The 18,851-nt window shown below is 32.8% G+C and overlaps 3 protein-coding genes across 3 annotated transcripts; 2 read left to right on the top strand and 1 right to left on the bottom strand.

The window, feature by feature from the left end:
* Positions 1–749: 749 nt before the first annotated feature.
* LOC127158230 (translocon-associated protein subunit beta-like) lies at positions 750–1,941 on the bottom strand. The gene is made up of 3 exons (XM_051101378.1): positions 1,859–1,941; positions 1,021–1,178; positions 750–864 (listed from the first exon to the last, which is right to left on the bottom strand). Exons 2-3 carry the CDS (start codon positions 1,176–1,178, stop codon positions 750–752), a joined length of 273 nt encoding a protein of 90 aa, XP_050957335.1. The 5' UTR covers positions 1,859–1,941.
* Positions 1,942–3,745: 1,804 nt separating this feature from the next.
* On the top strand, positions 3,746–5,513 carry LOC127158231 (uncharacterized). The gene is made up of 4 exons (XM_051101379.1): positions 3,746–3,768; positions 3,909–4,044; positions 4,198–4,374; positions 4,465–5,513. Exons 1-4 carry the CDS (start codon positions 3,746–3,748, stop codon positions 5,131–5,133), a joined length of 1,005 nt encoding a protein of 334 aa, XP_050957336.1. The 3' UTR covers positions 5,134–5,513.
* Positions 5,514–6,222: 709 nt separating this feature from the next.
* Positions 6,223–16,993, top strand: LOC127158229 (uncharacterized). Its single transcript, XM_051101377.1, has 7 exons — positions 6,223–6,294; positions 9,826–9,882; positions 10,523–10,577; positions 10,922–10,968; positions 15,309–15,694; positions 16,254–16,385; positions 16,499–16,993. Exons 3-7 carry the CDS (start codon positions 10,567–10,569, stop codon positions 16,667–16,669), a joined length of 747 nt encoding a protein of 248 aa, XP_050957334.1. The 5' UTR covers positions 6,223–6,294; positions 9,826–9,882; positions 10,523–10,566; the 3' UTR covers positions 16,670–16,993.
* The last annotated feature ends 1,858 nt before the right edge of the window (positions 16,994–18,851 follow it).

Here is an 18,851-nt window from a genome sequence, read left to right on the forward strand (position 1 = left end):
TTTCTATTCATCAAAGAAACCTGAAAAAAAATATTTTCAGCTGTTTTCAATAATAATAATAATAATAATAATAATCATCATCATCATCATCATCATCATCATTATAATAATAATGATGCTAAAAATTCAGCTTTGAAGTTACAGGAATAAGTTACCATTTAAAATATATTAAAAAAGGCAGTTATTTTAAATAGTAAATATATTTAAAATGTTTATTGTTTTGCTGTACTTTGGATCAAATATATGCAGGCTTGGTGAGCAGAAGAGACTTTTACTGTCCAAAAACTTCTGACTGGTAGTGTACATTTATTATTAAAACATCAAGTCAATATGAAAACTCACTGAAAAAAAAGCTCGCTCTGGCTCACTCTCTATATATATGAAGAGATCAGATGCAAAACCAGCTAAATCCATCTGACGTCTTTCTTTAAAAAAATGCATTTTTATCAGGCTCAGATGTATAGGTTTCTATGTAAGTACCGTTACTTCTGATTGGGCTAAGGCTGGTATTTTAATGAGTTTGAAGAAAAAGTATTTGATGGACGTATAATATGTGTCGAGAGCATTCACTCAGTATCATTATCTCATTTATGACCGAGATGGCTTTTAGCTGGTTTTGCATCTGCACTCTTCATATATATACCTGGTAGTGTACATTTATTATTAGAACAATATGACAGAGAGAGAGAGAGAGAGAGAGAGAGAGGGAGAGATCAACAAAAAGGTACAGTTCACAGGACAGCGATTGCTTATTGAGAAGGATACGGAGCAATACGATCCCATTTCACATTAAGCATTCCGGAGACAATGCCGAAATCTTCAGGGGGGAACGAGTCATCAGACAGCTCAACCTCCAGGGCAGCACTAGAGAAAGAGAAAAATACAATACATTCTAAAAATGTATTTTACTAACATTCTAAATTAAATTAGTTCCACTAATACTCTATGCACATCAGACTTAACCCAAAGCCCACCACCTGTTAGACAGTGATGTGCTGAACTTCTGAGAGGGAACGATACCTGGTGCCCACGTTGTAGATGTTGTACTGCAGGGTAAGGTCTCGTCCCTCTACAGCATATCGGTTCAGCAGGGACTTGGAGGCTAACAGACGAGCTCCTTCTTCTCCTGCCACCAGACCCACTACAGCAACCAGAGCAAATATACAGAGCAGCCTCATCTGTGGAGTGAAATGGCATATTTAATTCATTTTCATTTTTTTGGATACAATGTCACAACAAAAATGATATTACTATTGTTAGAAAACGATTTGAACAAATGAAGTCCGTTAATTTAAAAAGCAAAAACAACTATATTCACTCATACAGTAAGTTAAACTAGAATAATGCATTCTATGAGGGGTAAAACAAGCAGCATTAACAACTTTTCTAACTGTGCAATAATGAATGAACACATTTCAAATAATGTTCATATTTGCAGCTTACAGTTATACATTAAACAAATCTATAAATAAATCTAACACACATTTCACAATTCAGATTTACTTATTTTAAAACTACGATACGTTACTTCAAACAGTTCATTCATTGTATGCTTACGTGTACAACACAAGCCCACAACAAACTACTTAATTTCATCATAATTATTGTACCGATCACAAATAATTGTTTTGAATGCACTATAGTAAAAACATTTATTATTAGATTAAGCTCAATTATTCTATAATATATCAAAAATGTGACAAACAGAGATTACGTGTACTTCACAATCGCCCTAGATTATTGTACAGACAACATCGACTGCTTGCGTATACAGAATAAAGATAAAAACATATTGTAATGTATCATTCGCAGCATATTTAGTTTTGTTTAAAAAAAGAAACATTAGCAGCCACTTTACCTTCGTCCGCTGGTTTGAACCCCAAAATTACGAAGACAGTTGAACGCACGCGCAGATGATTTTAGTCTTCCGCTAGCATGACGTGTCCACAGTTGTGTACGGAAACACTCTAAACCCCACAGCACCGCCTACTGCTTCGGCATGAAGACGTCTAATGAAAAATAAAGCCCGCAATCCTGTGATGATTTTTTTTTTTGTTCATGAATTTATTCCACTGTGAAAACTAAAAGCAGCTTGAAAGATAAAATATAATATATTAGTAGCCTATTCATTAGTACCCTATAATATTTACGTGTATATTCTTTTATAGTGCTGGTGTATTTTCTAACTCTAAATGTTTTAACTGCAGAACAAAATATGACAAAATGCAGTAGGCTATTTAAAAAAAAAAAAGTTTCAGACAGTTTAGCCTATTATTTATTTTATAGCCTATGTTATACGTTTCTTGTGTTGCGGTTTAATCTTGGGGCACAAACTTGCGGGGTAGCGGAAACACACGTGGTTTATTTTACACATGCTAGCATAACACAATTTGCGGTATTTACTAGTTGCCTTATCAACACTATATTGAGAAAAAAGTGTGAAAACTGCAAAATTCAAAATTCTTTTGAAAGACATATCGCTGAACGTTGTAACACTGTTACAATGTGCTCTTATTAAACTGCTATTCTATGACATAAGCGATGTAATTTACACAATTTACTTTTATGAATTTTAATGTGAAACCACGAGAAACGTGAATAAAGACAGTCTAATGTTAGATGTTTAGAAATGTCATGTTTAATGTTTAGAAATTATTATTTTAAGAAATGTAAAGCATTTTTGCTCGTCTGTATGTCTCCTCCCTGGTGAAAAAACCAACATATGCTGGTTAGGTATGTTTTGATGCTGGTTTAAGCTGGTCCTTTGCTGTTTTTTGCTGGTCATGTTGCTGGTCATGGACCAGCATGAACCAGCAAAGGACCAGCTTAAACCAGCATCAAAACATACCTACCAACATATGCTGTTTTTTTCACCAGGGCTGTTCTGTGTGTGGAGGGAGGAGAGTGTATCTCTGTGTTTTTCTGAATGTCCGAATGTGTTTTCTTCATCTACAGTATTTGGCCACATTGTTTTGAACTATACTGCTGTGTGTTGCATTCATGGGCGTTCCAAGTATGGTTGCAATGTGTTCATTGTCAAACTCCAGCATTCGATTATTTTTAATTAATAAAAAACGCCATTATTTCATTTTAAAAAGTTAATAACTTTATTTTATTGAAGAAATATTTTAGTTTGACTTGTATATTTTTTTCATTAGATCAAATAACATTTTAAGCTGTCACATGGTGATGTTACAACGTGCCCCTCAGATGTTACAATGTAACCTACTCCACCACATATGGGGCATGTAGTCACATTTCACTTCCATTCTGGTAAATAAAGAAAAACGTAATCACTGTAATTATAAAACAAAACGACATATTTGTACTAGATAAGTTTGAAATTAATGTGAATATAAAAAAATTCCTCTGATCCCCATGTGGATTGATACAGTCAAAAAATGTTAGGTTGTGCTCCGCTCTTTCCTATATTGAAATAGTGACAGTAAAATGACTAAACACACAGGTCTAAACATCAGATTACTTAAACTAATTTTGAAATGTAGACCTATAATGTGTTTAACCAACACACTACATTACAACGTTCAAAAACACACACAAGTCGGATATTTTTTTTCTGAGTAGTCGTGTTGTTTTTAATCTTACAATTGCGACTTTATTTCTCGCATTTGTATCAGTGACTATGCACGAATATCTTTAAAGCAGGGTGGAGATTACAACATCTGAATGAACTAAAAGGTCCGAAACATTGTTCTTACTTCCTCATGTTAGTCACTTAGCGACGATGGCTACGGATAGGAAAAAAAGGTAAGCAGAGTTATTCCCTTCTAGCCGTGTTTTATTCATTAGGCTTTAAAAATGAAATCTATGCATGAAAATGCATTAACGGTTAGTTACATAAAATACATTCTGTGTCCGTATTGCAATTAACTAATTTCCTCAACCAGACAAATGCCGCTTGGGTTGGTGAAGATCCGTGAGTTTAACAAGGAGAACTTGAAAACCTGCGGGTTCCAGTTAATTTGTCATGTAATGCAAGAATTTAAAAAAGAGCAAAATAAACTTAGAACATATGTTAATGAGGTATGTAAACACACATATACAAATGAATGAAGGAAAGTCTATTTACCAGATAGAAATCGCTCTGATGTTGCATATAGCCTACATTATAAAACAATAACAACAACATCAACAACAATAATAATACTAATATTATTACTTTTGTTTTTTAAAAAGATTCTCCACAGCATCTTCTTTTTAGGGATCATTCATGAGGACTGTCTCACTCCGGTAGACATTTTAAATGCACAAAATGCAAGTGCTGAGATTTTGAGACAGGAGTTTCCAGAACCATTTGGGAAATACAAGAGTCATTTACCAAAACGGACACCTTTCTCAATACTGTTAGACATAGTAAGAATCCTATTATGTATTTTTTTGGTATATTTGTGACTAGTTGTATATTTATTAATGCCTCAAAAATGTACATTTGATTGTTTTTAGATGCAGCTAACATTTGGCACTAAAGAGAACATCATGAATGAGCTGTGCAGTCTAATGAAAAGGCTGAAATTTCCTTATCCTCTGGACAGACCAGCAAACAAAAACCAGCGCTACTACACACTGGAATCCACTGTCATTTGTGTTTGCTCCAATAGCCGGTGCACATCACAAGAATATTTTGGTGCTTCTTTGGGTTGTAGGACAGAAAAGGCCAAAAGTATTATGATATATTCATCATGTCTAAATACATGGCATGAGTATGTGTCATATGCAGTAATGTCATTTCAACATCAAACAAAAGGTGACAGTTTACAATTTCATGAGTCTATGCAATGCCAGGCATACATCAGGGACTGGAAAGAAAACACTTACAAGGAAAGACAGCCATGTATGAACTGTACACGACTTTTCAGTCTGCCAGAAGGTACGGAACAAGAACATTATCCTTATGGCAATTGTGCAGAGACAGAGTGCTTGAGCAAACTCCTGATCAATGATCAGTTCATGCGAGAGAATACAGAAATCAGGAATTATACAACTGACAAAATGGATATGTTAAAAGACAGTACTAGAAAACTTTTACAAGAGAAGCTTGCTTCCATACCTTCTCTCAGCTATATAAATAATGATGACCTTCTATGGTTTAACCCAAATAAAGGTCCAAGTTAGAGCAAAAAGGGTTTTCGTTGTAATTAGTTGAACACACTCAAATTTGTCATTGTTTATCATGTTTTTTTTAGCAGTTTGTGTTAAGATTCACAAAGTGCTTAAGTCTTTATTGATTACGTGACTATGATGGGCACATTTTGTAACCTTATATTCATCAGATTTCAAACCGGTTCAAACTGGTTTGGTACAGGGTATGCATTATGTACTCGATGACAGAGCATGATTAGCATAGGTTCTTCTTAGTTTGCCTTGCAAATGATTTACAGAACAAGCCACACCTTGAGTTTCTAGTTAAAGTGAATGCATGAATGTCACTCCCTTTCATTTTAGCTCCAGTACTGTACATAAATTGTCTTTTCCATGTAAGTGGAAATGGTTACTGATACTCTAAGATGTTTTGTGTAATTGTGAAAATAAAATGTTACGGCAAACAAAATAGAGTGTTCTGTTTAATTTATCCACATGCCTTTATTTTATAGTAGAGTAAGAGGAAAGGTGAGGAAAAAATTAAACCATTATTTTGGCCAACAAATTTTGTAGTTGAAGTAAATAAATAATGTGACAAGCCCAACCTTTTTTGCCAATGTAAAGAAAAACATGTTTTGACTCAAAGGCTTATTGTCACTGACTCATGTGACAACTTACTCATATGACCACTGGTCTTTCCTTTATGAAAAAGAATAATGATACACTTGACTAAACAAAAATAAAAATGTAAACAAACAGCTCAGTTATTAAAAGTTTCATTAATAAAACTATGTTTATTCAAGAGTATTCCTGAAATTTGATATTAACGCATCAAATAAAATCCAATTATTAATTTTCATTTGGTGTCTTTGAACATATTCACTTTTGGTTGGAAAATGTTGAATGTCGAGTAAGATATATTGGCTAAACATTACAGCTACACAATATTTTTGGGTGCAGGAAATTTTCTTTCTGTACTGTTCAGATCGTAAGCAACAGGTGATATCAATATAATTTTGTGTGTGTTTCTGGATGGAAAAGTACCAGCACATGCGCTCGTCACCTTTCAGGAGCTCCACCTTCATGAAAATTGGTTGGAAAACAACCACACCTATGAGGTACTTTTTCCTTGTAACTACCCATAGATTTTAGTGTACATCTAAACACCAAAAATTGTCTGGTGAGAGAAGTTGGGTAAGTTTTTTTTTTATTTTTTTTATTTTTTAAAAAAGATCTAATATGTAGGTTTGTATATTGCTTTGCCTACTCTTTCAAAGACCTAACCAAAAAAAAAAAAAAAAAAAACGTTTTGGATTAAAAAAAAAAAAAAATACACCACAGCCATATGCATTTTTACTTTTAAGAAGAAAGTTTCTTATTTGTTGGATTCAACTGAAAATTAAAGTCACTGGTGGGATTACAGATATCTAAAATGAAAGGCTGAGTGTATAGTGTGTAGTTGTTACTTTCAAGCAATACTTCTTCCTGGTCTAACCCTTAAACATTTGTAAAAGTCGTTGGTGTAACTTAAAGAGTCAGGCTGATTCAGAGTCATATTAAGTATTGTTTTTGTCTTAACCAGTTATTTTATTTATTTATTTATTTATTTATTTTTAATGTTTACACATAAAGCATGTTTTAGGATACCTGACAAAACATTATGTATCTATGTCTGTCTTTACTTAAAAGTAGTGTATCACTGTAAAAAATGACTGAATTTAACAGTAAAAACTGTAAAAATGCTACAGTAAAAACCTGTTAAATGGTTAACGGGAAAAGACCATAAAATTTACAGTGAATAACCTTAAATTGACATTCCCAGAATTACCCTGTGTTAAATGTTTTTTTTTGTTGCTGTTGAAAAAACTTTTCTTAGTTTTTTCTTACCAGTTTGTACATTAGGGTTGTATGTTAAAGTTAATATTGTTAAATGAATGTTTATTGCATTATTTCAGTTACATGTGTGTTACCATGATGGTGTTTAGTGTTTGTGCGAATGACACTGTGCACCTTCTATATATGTTAATATTTAAAAGCTATTTTTGATGACCTTTGGTTCATCATGTGACTTTCTCATCACTTCCTGCTTTTGGTGGTTATCAGTTTATTACAAAGTACAAAACAGATTTCAGTACTTCAATAGGTTGGTACATTAATATTATATCAGTTAATGAAATTATGGTATTTACCTGTAAATTTAAGTGAAAAACATAAAACATTACTACCGTATTTTTTTATGGTAAAATTCCGGCAACCACAGCTGCAGTTTTTTTTTTCCTTAAATTTTACAGATTTTTTTTTTTTTTACAGCTTAGGCCATTATTATATGGAAACCTCCATAATTCAGAAATACAGATTTTCTGTTTCTGTAATTAATTAAAATGTGAGCCAACTTTTGTATTTGAATGAAAAAAGATAAGGGAAAGAGAAAAGAGAAAGAGAGTGTTCTCATTGTTCCTTGTGATCAGATTGTCATGCAGAACCGGTTTTGAATGCTCTTAGCTGAAAGTGCAGAGGTGGACATTTAGAATCAGGGTATCTTCCGTCCATTCGTTTTTTGATTTAATATTGAAAGAAGAAACATGAGAAAACGGCTCCTTATCGTTTTTTCTTTTTTTTCCAGAAAAACGAAAAACAAGAATTCAGCCTGATTTTTCGTTTTTCGTTCAGGGGTGGAAAAATGAATAAACAGTTTGAATATTCGATTTCTACAAGTGGGCGGAACGAAACGCCACTTTCTGCTGATTGGTCAGCCAAGGATCAAACCATGCCCCCGTCAATTCTTCCGCAATTTGGCGCAGAATCATTGTCCTCCGCTGCTGCAATTGAATGGATAATTAACGCGTTTATTGCAACTACATTTAAACGTTTTCTTATCAAACAACCACACTAACGAATAGCTCTACGCAACTCGCACCGGGACAGAGCCCAGACAGGGCTTTCTTATGTGTGCTATTCACAAAGTGCCAGGGGTTGCGCAAAATTTGCATTAGCCTACAGTATTTTCTGGACTGTAAGTCACGTTTTTTTTGCATGAAACATGCTGTGATTTATTCCAAATTTATATAATACATTTAATGTCAAATAATCTTAATGTAGACTGTTAAAAGTAGATGCGTCCGTTGTGTTATGGCTCATGTTTGTGGCATACGCCAGAAAGATGTTCAAGGAGACGAAAGCAGCGCATTCTATTGTTTTCTTTATTGTTCAAAGGGATTAATTTTGCACTCATTTTGATTTTACACAAATAAAAATATATATTTTTTTCCATTTCAAATGATGTCCTGCTCTTATCTGTATGACTGTAAATGACAGAATATTAAGTCGTTTCCGTTGCTTAGGAAACAAATTGAAGTGATGGCTCTGGCGCCTCGCGCTCACACAATCAGTGCACTGTTTATTATCAAAGTAAAACACCGTCAACCAAACATATTAAAAGTTATTAAGCTTAATTAAATGTGTCTGTTGTACGATAGCCTATAGGCTAAACGTATCATCACATGTATAGCTACTTGCATATTATTGGGACCCGACTGAAGAAGCCTTCTTTACAAAAATATTTTAGCAGGTAAATCGCAAACAGGCTATAGAAACCTTGAAGTGAATGAGAATTGCAAGTCCAATATATGTTAAAATATGTTAATATATATATGTGTCTGTGTATATGTATGTATGTATATTTATATATATATAATGTTATTATGTTAAAATAAATGTTGTTTATAATGGCACTAATTTTAAATAGGCTAGCATATTTATATTTTACATGGCTACTTATATTTTTTATGCTTGGTTCTGAATACCATTCATTTAAGGATTTGCCATGAAGTGAGGTGAAGTAAATGTTAATGTTTATGTGTACAATGACAGCGCGGAGAGAACGCACAACGAACTGTATGAACTATAGGTTAGGTCTACTCACCTTGTTATTATCTGATTCATTTATTTATCGATTTATTTATTTATTGGAAATAACTAAATAAATAACTACATAACTAACTAAATGACCATTTTTTTTTTTTTTTTATGTGCCATTAAACCCTGCAGAAAGATATAGAAGAATGGAAAGAAGAAGAAAGCCCTGTCTGGGCTGTGCCCCGGTACGAGTTGCGTACAGCTATTCGTTAGTGTGGTTGTTTGATGAGAAAAGTTTAAATGTAGTTGCAATAAACGCGTTAATTATCCATTCAATCCGTTGATCTTCGGCTGACCAATCAGCAGAAAGGGGCGTTTCGTTCCGCCCACTTGTAGAAATCGAATATTCAAACTGTTTATTCATTTTTCCACCCCTGAACGAAAAACGAAAAATCAGTCTGAATTCTTGTTTTTCGTTTTTCTGGAAAAAAAGAAAAAACGATAAAGGAGCCGTTTTCTCATGTTTCTTTTTTCAATATTAAATCAAAAAACGAATGGACGGAAGATACCCTGATTATTTAGTTACTCAAGTAGCTGTAGTTTTCATTTTAGTTTTTAACATTTATATGATGTATGGACATGAGTTGTAAAACATGTTTAAACAAGAACAGTAACTGCATTTAAATTATATACTAATACAATGAACTGCACTACACAACTCTACAAAGAGATTTTTTGTTATCAGAATGTGTGTTGCCAATCCATGTAAAAAAAAAGGACTGTATCAAAGTGGCTTAAAATAATGTAATCTACGTAAAATAAGCATACAGTATATTTCCCCCTTTTCCTCAGTGTATTTTGTTATTGCAGGACTGTGTCCAGTCCATTGTGCCCATCCACTGCACACATTCTCAACTTCTCTGACAGGTAATGTGTATGTTTTTATGTGTATTTTAAATTTACATTTCAGTCAATTCTAGGCATTTATTTTGATGTAGGATTTTAATTTTGAATAGTTGCTATATACAAAATTGCATATGCAGTTGGAAAATAAAAGAAGAACAATGGAAACATATGGCAATAGGCACAGATTAATTGATTGTATCAGAATGTGTTGTTGACAGTTTTTACATTTACTGTTATTATTGTAGTATAGGACAAGAATAGGGCAGGTTGGAACAAGAATAGAATAGGATAGGTTGTCTAGGACAACTTCCACAACTTCCACCCTCCTGAACCAGGTATGACTGATAGGAAACAATTCACAAAAAAAGTCATTTAGACACTTGAATCCAAATACTCTGATTGGTGGTCAGTTCTTTCTTATTTATTCATTCATTTTTATTTTCCTGAGAGGACACAAAATGTGTAGCTTATTCAGTAATACCTTTTATTCTTTTCTTCAGAAATGTTAATTTAAAAAATATGATGTTGCAAAGCTGAACATTTTTTCTTTATTCAGCAAATAAGGACAAAAGATCTAATTTTACTCATTGTTCATAACAGAATCATTATATCATTGTTATTTTATTTATTTATTTTTATTTATTTATTTTTAATCATACAGTACAACGTTAAGAAGTCTTCAGTCTTGAAAACACAATTTGAACTATGACAACCAAGTAAGTATGAATTGTGCCATTGCTGTTTATTCATAAGGACAGGGTGGGAACAAGGGAATTGGTATACTGAGACTGATGACTTTGAAAATTTCTTTTAATTTTATTTAATTTTATTTATTGTTTGCTATCATTATTCTTAATTTATTGAATTTTATATGTTGCCCTCTTTTTATTCCTCCTAGTAACACTGTGTTTTTATATATGGCCTTAACCTCAACATTATACTCTGTAAACCAAATTTAACAAAAATAATAAAAACAAATAAATAAAACAACACTGTATACTTCTGAACATCATAATAATATTGTTTTCAAATATGTTAAAAATGTCATTTCACCCTTTAGATCCCCAGAAAAAATCAAGGAGGAATTTCTGTCATTCATTGAAGAAGGTAAGAAAGGACAAGTTAAAAATGTTTTGACAAAGAATCGGCTTAACCAGTCTTACTAGCATAATGTGTCTTTGAAAATTTGAGCTGAATTCTCATTAAAATAAGTTATCAAACATAGTGTAAGGAAAGAAAATAGATTGTTTCAATTAATAAAGTCTAAGGAAGAAAATAAAATTATATTAAACTTATTGCAAATGTTACGCTTTTAAGATGACTGCCTATAACAAAAGGATGACTGTGATTGCAAACTTCAGTGTGTGAGGCTGTAATGGATTGTCTGCTGTTCACTGACAGACATACTGCGTTAAAGAAAGAATCGTCCGCCGATTGTGTAAAACATTGTCATATTTTGGAGACTCCCATTTTGTGGTAATGGGACTGTGTAGAGCACATGTACAAATACTGAAAGCAGATCCTGACCAGTATCAAGATCTGTGATATTTGCACAACATCTAGACAGAGTATTACTGTAAAGTGTGAGCGATTCCAAAACATGCCTCTTACATTTGGAACAATCTGAGATTGCAGCAAACCTTCGGTAGAGTCGAGAAGATGCATCCCGCTTGGATATTCACCTGGACAAATGTGAGTTTCATTCGGTAACGTGAAGCAGTTTTAATTGCTGTTTAACGTTTGATGATCACGTTAATTTACATATGCATCTGACTGCTTTCGCTTGTTTCTGCTTCTTCTTCGTCATTGTTTTCATCTGGAGATGAACCCCTACTGCAACACAGTATAAATACGGAAATCTGGAAAACTCTGTCAATGGTGGGGTAAGAGTTAATGTACGCCACATCCGGCTTTAATACATTATAATTGACTCTATGCACGATCACTTCTGCGTTTGGTCTCAGTCAGCTCAGTTACATCCGGTGCAGCACCGGAAGCCATTTTCGCTAGCGGCGATAACTGGATGGAAAAAAAAATGGAGCAGGAGAGGATCACATACTACACTTGCTGTTTACAAGATCTTCCCTGGATAATTGTGAATGACGTTAATCGTATTGTGAGGCAATCAGCTCAACAGTATCACTGTAAAAAATAAAAAACACAATTTGTTGAGTCAGTTTAAAATAATTTGTTACCCTGCTGCCTTACAATTTTAAGTTCAGTCAACTAAAATACGTTTAGACAACTTGAAATGTTAAGTTGTACTAAGTAACAACTTATATATTTGTGTTTGCTAAACTTAACAGATGGGTAAGTAACCCAGCTGCCTTCAAATTTTAAGTTGATTCAACTCAAATATCTAAGTTGTCACTCAGTATAATTTAACACTTTTTTTGAGTTGACTAAAATTAAAATTTTAAGACAGCCAGGTTACAAATTATTTTAAGTTGACTCAGCAAATTGTTTTTTACAGTGTAAGAAAGAGAAGGGCTTCAAATGATATATTTCAAGTTACAAAGACAATTTTGAGGGTGAGTATTCTCATGCTATAATGTCATCCGAATATCGATTCTAGCTGTCTCTGTTTCTCACAGTTCATATATGTCTTTGCATTATTTTTAAATTCAGTATTTGCTTGCATTCATTGTGTGTACATTAAAAAAGGATGTAAGCTATTAACTTTTTAAATTTCATAGTCTTTAAAATATTTAATAATTTAGTTTAATAATAATTTCTTATTTTATTATTAATCTTTATTCATATGAAGAACATAAAAATAAGTAAGCAGGTATGACCTGCAATATTCTAGATATATGTATATTTAGTAAAGAGCCATACAGGTACCTATTGGGCATTACAAATGAAAATAATTTTTTTTTTCCGACCACAAAATGACTAATTTGCCTCTTTGCATTGGTATTTAAAACCCTCTATTTAACCTTAAATACTACACTAATTTTAATATAAGTAACAAGTAACTCAGCAATACCTGAGGGTTAAATACAATAAAACCACACTAACCCTTACGAAAATTAACCATGGTTTTATTATAGTAACAGTGTAGTAACCATGTTTTGTTGATGCACTGATTACCATTTGTATAACCATAGCTTCTACAAATACCATGGTTGAATTATGGTTAGTGTAGCAAGACCATGGTTAATTTGTGGTTACCATGGTTTAACTATAGTAACCATGATTTTTTGGTTTTATTAAAACCATATTGTTTTTTCGTAAGGGTTACCTCTCCATCACTCTCCAGAATAAAATTACACTGTAAATGTCATCGATGTAAAAATCAATGCATAATATGCTGTAATGTTTACCAAAATTGCTGCAAATACCTGTATAGAGAAGCCGTCGTCTCTATCATACTTAAACACATTCAAATGTACTGTCAACACTGGTTTGTTTTGAGAGCTTCGTGAATCACGTGACCGCGTGGCGGCGACGCTGGCGAGATCAAAGCTCGTCACAGCTGTTTTTCAATGGCTCTGGCGTTAACAGAAGCGGTACATTTTACGATTTACGACACATTACGTGCGCCAAAAACTGAGGAGGTCAGAGAAGCCGCATAGTTTGGGAGTAGAAGGACACAATTAAGACTTTAGCTAAGCAAAGTTAACGTTTTAAATAGAGATACACCGATCGACCTGTGTTGTGCCAGATGTTGCATGTGCAGCATGCGTTGTCACAGCAGAACTGTTTTGTGTCTCCGAGCAACACAGCGGTGTTTCGTTTCTTAATGAATCCACGTTTTTTAACGAATCAGCCATTAACTGCCACCTACTGGTTTGGTTTCAATTTATTTTCATTTCATTGCCTACATGTGTATAAAACACACAAACAAACAAACAAAAAAAAAAACAAAAAAACAAAAAACAAAACAAAAACAAAAAACACAGAAGACAAAGAATCATTTAATGTTGTATTTACACAACATCAGTGTACAGGAAATGTTTAACACTGTATCAAAGTTATTCGACTTTACATATTTACATATCTGCATTATAAATGTTCAGTTATATTTACATGTTTACATTACAGCAGTGCAAATGTTCAAAGTTATTTATATATTTACATGTTTACATTACTGCAGTGCAAAAGTTCAACGTTATATATATTTACATGTTTACAGTACTATATTGAAACTGTTCAGTGTTTATTATATTTAAAAGTTTACATCCCTGCAGTGTAGGCAACATTGTATAAAATAATTTATATACATGTTTATATTATTTATTACAAAAATGAATCTAAAATCATCAATCTCCAACAAATGTTATGATGTCTTTAATCCTTTGCCTAAGATTTCACTAATAGCCCATTCTGGTAATTACTATAATGTATACCTATATAATACTATATGTAATACTTAAATTATAAATCGCTGTTAAATGAATCTTATGAAAGAGTTTTTCCGCTAGTATACTTCGCTATAGAATGCGCTATGCGGAAGTAAATAGGCTGACCGAGATTCTACCGGAAATACGTCAGCAGCGTTCGTGCATAGAGTCAATTGTTTCATAGTTTTCTGACTCATCAATGGAATTTGTGAATTGGTTCAATCAATAAATAATAGAAAAATAAAAAGAACAAATGAATCTCACATTGGACATCTCTAAGAACAAGAATAGAATCTGTCATTGTTCATGGCTGGAATAAAGAAAATATTGATGAAAAATACAAAGCTCCTGGACAAGAAAGCATTGCACAAATGTCATGAAAACAGCTTGCAGATGAATTCTGGACTTATTCACTGGCAGATTCTTCAGCATCATTATACAGTTTCCTGGTGTCCATTTTAGTGACACTGTCCTTCAATACTTCTTCAGCTAATGGACTGCAGAGAATTGATTGATAATCGTCACAATTTGTGAGGATCACTGACATTACAGTCTGATATTGCTTTGATTGTGTTTAAAGTGGTGAAGAAGCTCAGAAAATCCCTTCCTGGAGTTACATAATTCACTGAAAAAAGACATTTGTTCCATGCAGCATGGATGAGAAAACGAATTACCAATGGAGCAAAAGTATGGAGTCTCTTTTGTGATATGCCAAATTCAGGAATCACAGTCAACACAACTAGCCTGGGATGTTTTATTAACTTTATGTCATCCGACACACCAGTACTCCACTATTCATTTTTTTTTACTGGAAAGCTGAAGTGAATTTTTTCATTTACTGGTTAAAGGCTAATAGGATTCACCCATACCTCTTATTCCTGGACACTTAAAAAACTTAAAATAATACAAAATTAATTGATACAGAAAGTACATTCATGCAATGTATGTGTAATTAACATTCTGTGTGTGTACAAAAGTACATAAATAAATACATTTACTATTGTGTACTACATAAAACTATTTAAATGTGTCTGTCTGTGTATTATACTTATTTATTTATATTCTAGTCTATTAGTAACTAATAAAAAAATTGTGCCTTAGATGCTGTGGACCTCAGTGGAATTGCAAATTTCGTAAGGCATCATTGCAACTCTACAATTCCTCTTGTGAAACCAAGAAGTTGTACTCTGAGAATTTGTGGGCTGGAAGAAACAGTGTTTGAAGGGGATGAAGAACAGCTTGAAACATGGAAAGATTATTACCTGCCAGAAAGGATGGAAATGGAGGTGATTGGTGTCATTGATGACTTCCCATGTGATGCATTCGGTCTGCAGTTGGTGCTTTTGTTGGGTGAAGATGGAAGGGTCTTTGCCTGTGAGGATGAGCTTTTGCACCTCGTAGCCAGAAATTTGAGAGACCTGTTCCAGTGCAAAATGGTTTTCCCTGGAATAGAGATCTTCAAGCTTGGAGAATGTTTTGAAGAGCCGGTGAGGTCATATACAGTACATTATATATTTATTCTTTATTCTTACATGTATACTAACATTTCACTGAACAAGAAGTTTATACTGAGGGGTTTACAATTTGGACACATTGTTGGCCATTACTTTCCCTGTTTTATTTTTAAAATGACCGTAGTTTCAAACAAACCCAAAGCAAGATTGATTGTTGCAATACCAAGCAACACTCCATAATGAATTCATATTTTTGAATCAGTTAAATCTGTTTTTTAATCAGGTGAATGATTGATAAAACAGTCACTTGATGCTAAAAAGACTGACAATTTGTGTAGAATGGACAGATAAAAATAATGTTAAGTGTAGTAACACAATCAGTGAAAAGTTCTTGTGCTGTATTGGAAACGCCACTCAGCCTATCAGTAAGCTATAATAAATTAGTAAGAAGATTAAACCATAACACTGAACATTCTAAATACTAGATTCCAGATATTTTATGATGGTGAATATCTAGACATTTGCAAAAGGTATCTGTTACTTATGTTAATTATATCCAATGTTTATGCATATTCTTGTGTTTGTTGCTCAGACTGAGGAAGAATATCTTGAAATGATGGAAAGTGAAGATATCAAAGAAATGAAGAAATTACACATGGAGTACAGAGAATCTCTGGAGCTTGAATTGCTGAACACTATGAATGAAATCGCACAGAGTCGTAACGTAAGATTGTTCTTTTACATGTATTTATTGCCATTAATTTAAATGGTATAATAATAATAATAACAATAATAATGTTTACTAAGTTCAGCCACCCCTCCTTTTTTGGAAAACAGGATGATAAACAAAAACAAGTGGTTTCAGAGGATTTCACTTCAAGCACAAAACAAAGATTTCAAGAAAATTCATCAATATGCAGTTGCAAGGTGGAAAACAGAGAAAAGGTTTGGTACAATCAATGTCATTACAGGGCTTTTTGCCTATCAAGCCATGGGCTTGTTGTGTAAAATTACATGAATCCAGTTGAAATGAATCTTGATCTTCTGCTCTTTCAGAATGCATTCAGACTTATGTCTTGTAAACAACATTTAATTCTGAAATATTTTTCAGTGTCTAAAGTTTATTAATAAAATACAGTACATACTTCTTCCATTAGCTGAAGAGATTTTATTAGAGTGGCTTCATCAGGTGGTGTTGATTTCCTGGGAAATGACAAGGTTACATACAGCAAATTCATCTTCTGACATTTCATTTTTCTCCAACTTTGTGCTCCTTGCCTGAATGCTGTTAAAGTGGGACATTTAAACCTAATCAGCTTTATTCTTTATTATTTCATTAAAAAAAAAAAAAAAAAAAAAAAAAAAAAAAAAACATGTGATAAATAAAAAGAGACATGTCATACTGAACTTGGGTAAATGAAATACAATTGTGTATATTGTAAATGTGATATATTTTGACCTGATATTTTGTATCATTTTTTTTATGTGAATTATTTTATTATGCAGCCCTGGGGTGGTTCCATTAACCAAGAGTGCATTGCCATTTGCAAACTGAAAAGGTGTATTATTGGTAAATTATTAGATGTCATAAAACAATCCCTAGACATGTAGCAGATAAGATTAATATCATGTATATTTATTTTTATTGGTAAACTGATCCAGTCACTATAACAATAAACAGTGTATTTCAGAATCCATTAAGGAAAAAAAAATAGAGTCAGGAGAAAAGGAAGGACAAGTCAGTGGACCAGTTAATCTGAATTTAAAATAGTTAATTTCATAAGACAAAGTTTTATTATGTATCTTAGAAATTACATTAAAAGCTAAAAATTTTTACATTCATTCTGGACCTTTTAGGACATTTCAGTGGTATGCATGTACAGGAGTCAGATTGAATTTTTTCACAGTAATCTCATATTATCTCAAGTGCAGTGAAGAGTATTTTTAAAGTACATTGTTGCCAAAGCAACAAAATAATACAAATAAAATAAAAAAAAAATAAAAAAAAAAACATGTTAATGGAGCTACATAAAAAAGAAAAACAAAGAAATACAGCTGTTGTCCTTGCACAGAGTTGGCAGTCCAAATTTTGCTGCTAGTGGGGATTCTGTATGTATTTGTGAGTTTGTAGAACCCATAAATGAATGTTTCAAAAATGGTTTGTGTAGATCACAGTGCCTACCTCTGTATTTTTCTTTTCTACTGTCTATATCTACAGTAAATGTACAATAATGTAGATAAACTGTGTACAGATCTTTATTTTTTAACTCACCACCTGAAAGATGCATTTTACATTCATTGTAAAACATACAGAAAAAGAAATATTGTTACCTACAGGTGCTTAAGTAAAGTATTCTATTGGTAAAACCACAATACATTATGCTTATATTATCAAGACAACACAACCAACACATCAACAATACAACTGTGTTTTTGTGGAACTATGGACATTCAGCCTTTTTAAAAAAATACTTTTTATTGAAAACAAATCTCTCAAAATGGCTGCAAAGAAGAAATTTATTATACAAAGATATCTGGAAAAAAAAGACAAGTAAAAAACATTCCCTTCAAACAGTAAATAAGGAAAAAAAGAGCAACACTTCAATTAGGTCTCATAATATACATCTTTATTTTGCAATAACAACTGGCTGGATGTACATTATCCCACTTATTATACAGCTGCTTGCCACAAAAGTAAATAATTAGACACAAAACACTGATCTGAGTTAAATTATTTGAATGCAAAGCTTCCATGAAGAAATCAGTTGCTAGCAAGTGGAAAGTTGACAGAATTAAGAAATTGTACACATAATATTGAATTGAGTTTTAATGCTTTATTAGCTAACCAAACACAAAGCTTCCACCAAGAAAAACTATCACGCGTATAGAGCCGACTTAAGTTGCCCGGGTGAGTCTAATTTATTAGCTTTTACCAGCTGTTATCGTGGAATAACATACCTTGGAATGTCAGGACTGACCAATTAGAATCAAACATTCCACAGAGCCCTGTAATCATTTAATTTAAAGCACAGCCACACAAATACAGACTTAACACCTCCTATTTACTTTGAGATAATTCTGAGATTAAATACAGATTTGCAAAGATGGGAAGTAGAATTTTCTGGTATCAGTACTTTACTTCACTATTTATTTTTCGGACTACTTTTTTTACTCCTTACATTTTTACACA

The sequence above is a fragment of the Labeo rohita genome, unplaced genomic scaffold (genome assembly GCF_022985175.1).
Source record: "Labeo rohita strain BAU-BD-2019 unplaced genomic scaffold, IGBB_LRoh.1.0 scaffold_1402, whole genome shotgun sequence".
NCBI lineage: Eukaryota > Metazoa > Chordata > Actinopteri > Cypriniformes > Cyprinidae > Labeo > Labeo rohita.

What these genes read in the sequence shown, in the direction of transcription:
- LOC127158230 (XM_051101378.1), bottom strand. Translation starts at nt 1,178, where the DNA reads ATGAGGCTGCTCTGTATATTTGCTCTGGTTGCTGTAGTGGGTCTGGTG. An exon ending in ATCTACAACGTGGGCACCAG is followed by an intron (nt 865 to 1,020) that starts GTATCGTTCCCT and finishes CTCTTTCTCTAG; the next exon opens with TGCTGCCCTGGAGGTTGAGC.
- LOC127158231 (XM_051101379.1), top strand. Translation starts at nt 3,746, where the DNA reads ATGGCTACGGATAGGAAAAAAAG. An exon ending in GCTACGGATAGGAAAAAAAG is followed by an intron (nt 3,769 to 3,908) that starts GTAAGCAGAGTT and finishes TTCCTCAACCAG; the next exon opens with ACAAATGCCGCTTGGGTTGG. An exon ending in TCTCAATACTGTTAGACATA is followed by an intron (nt 4,375 to 4,464) that starts GTAAGAATCCTA and finishes GATTGTTTTTAG; the next exon opens with ATGCAGCTAACATTTGGCAC.
- LOC127158229 (XM_051101377.1), top strand. An exon ending in TCTGTCATTCATTGAAGAAG is followed by an intron (nt 10,969 to 15,308) that starts GTAAGAAAGGAC and finishes ATTGTGCCTTAG; the next exon opens with ATGCTGTGGACCTCAGTGGA. An exon ending in AAATCGCACAGAGTCGTAAC is followed by an intron (nt 16,386 to 16,498) that starts GTAAGATTGTTC and finishes TTTGGAAAACAG; the next exon opens with GATGATAAACAAAAACAAGT.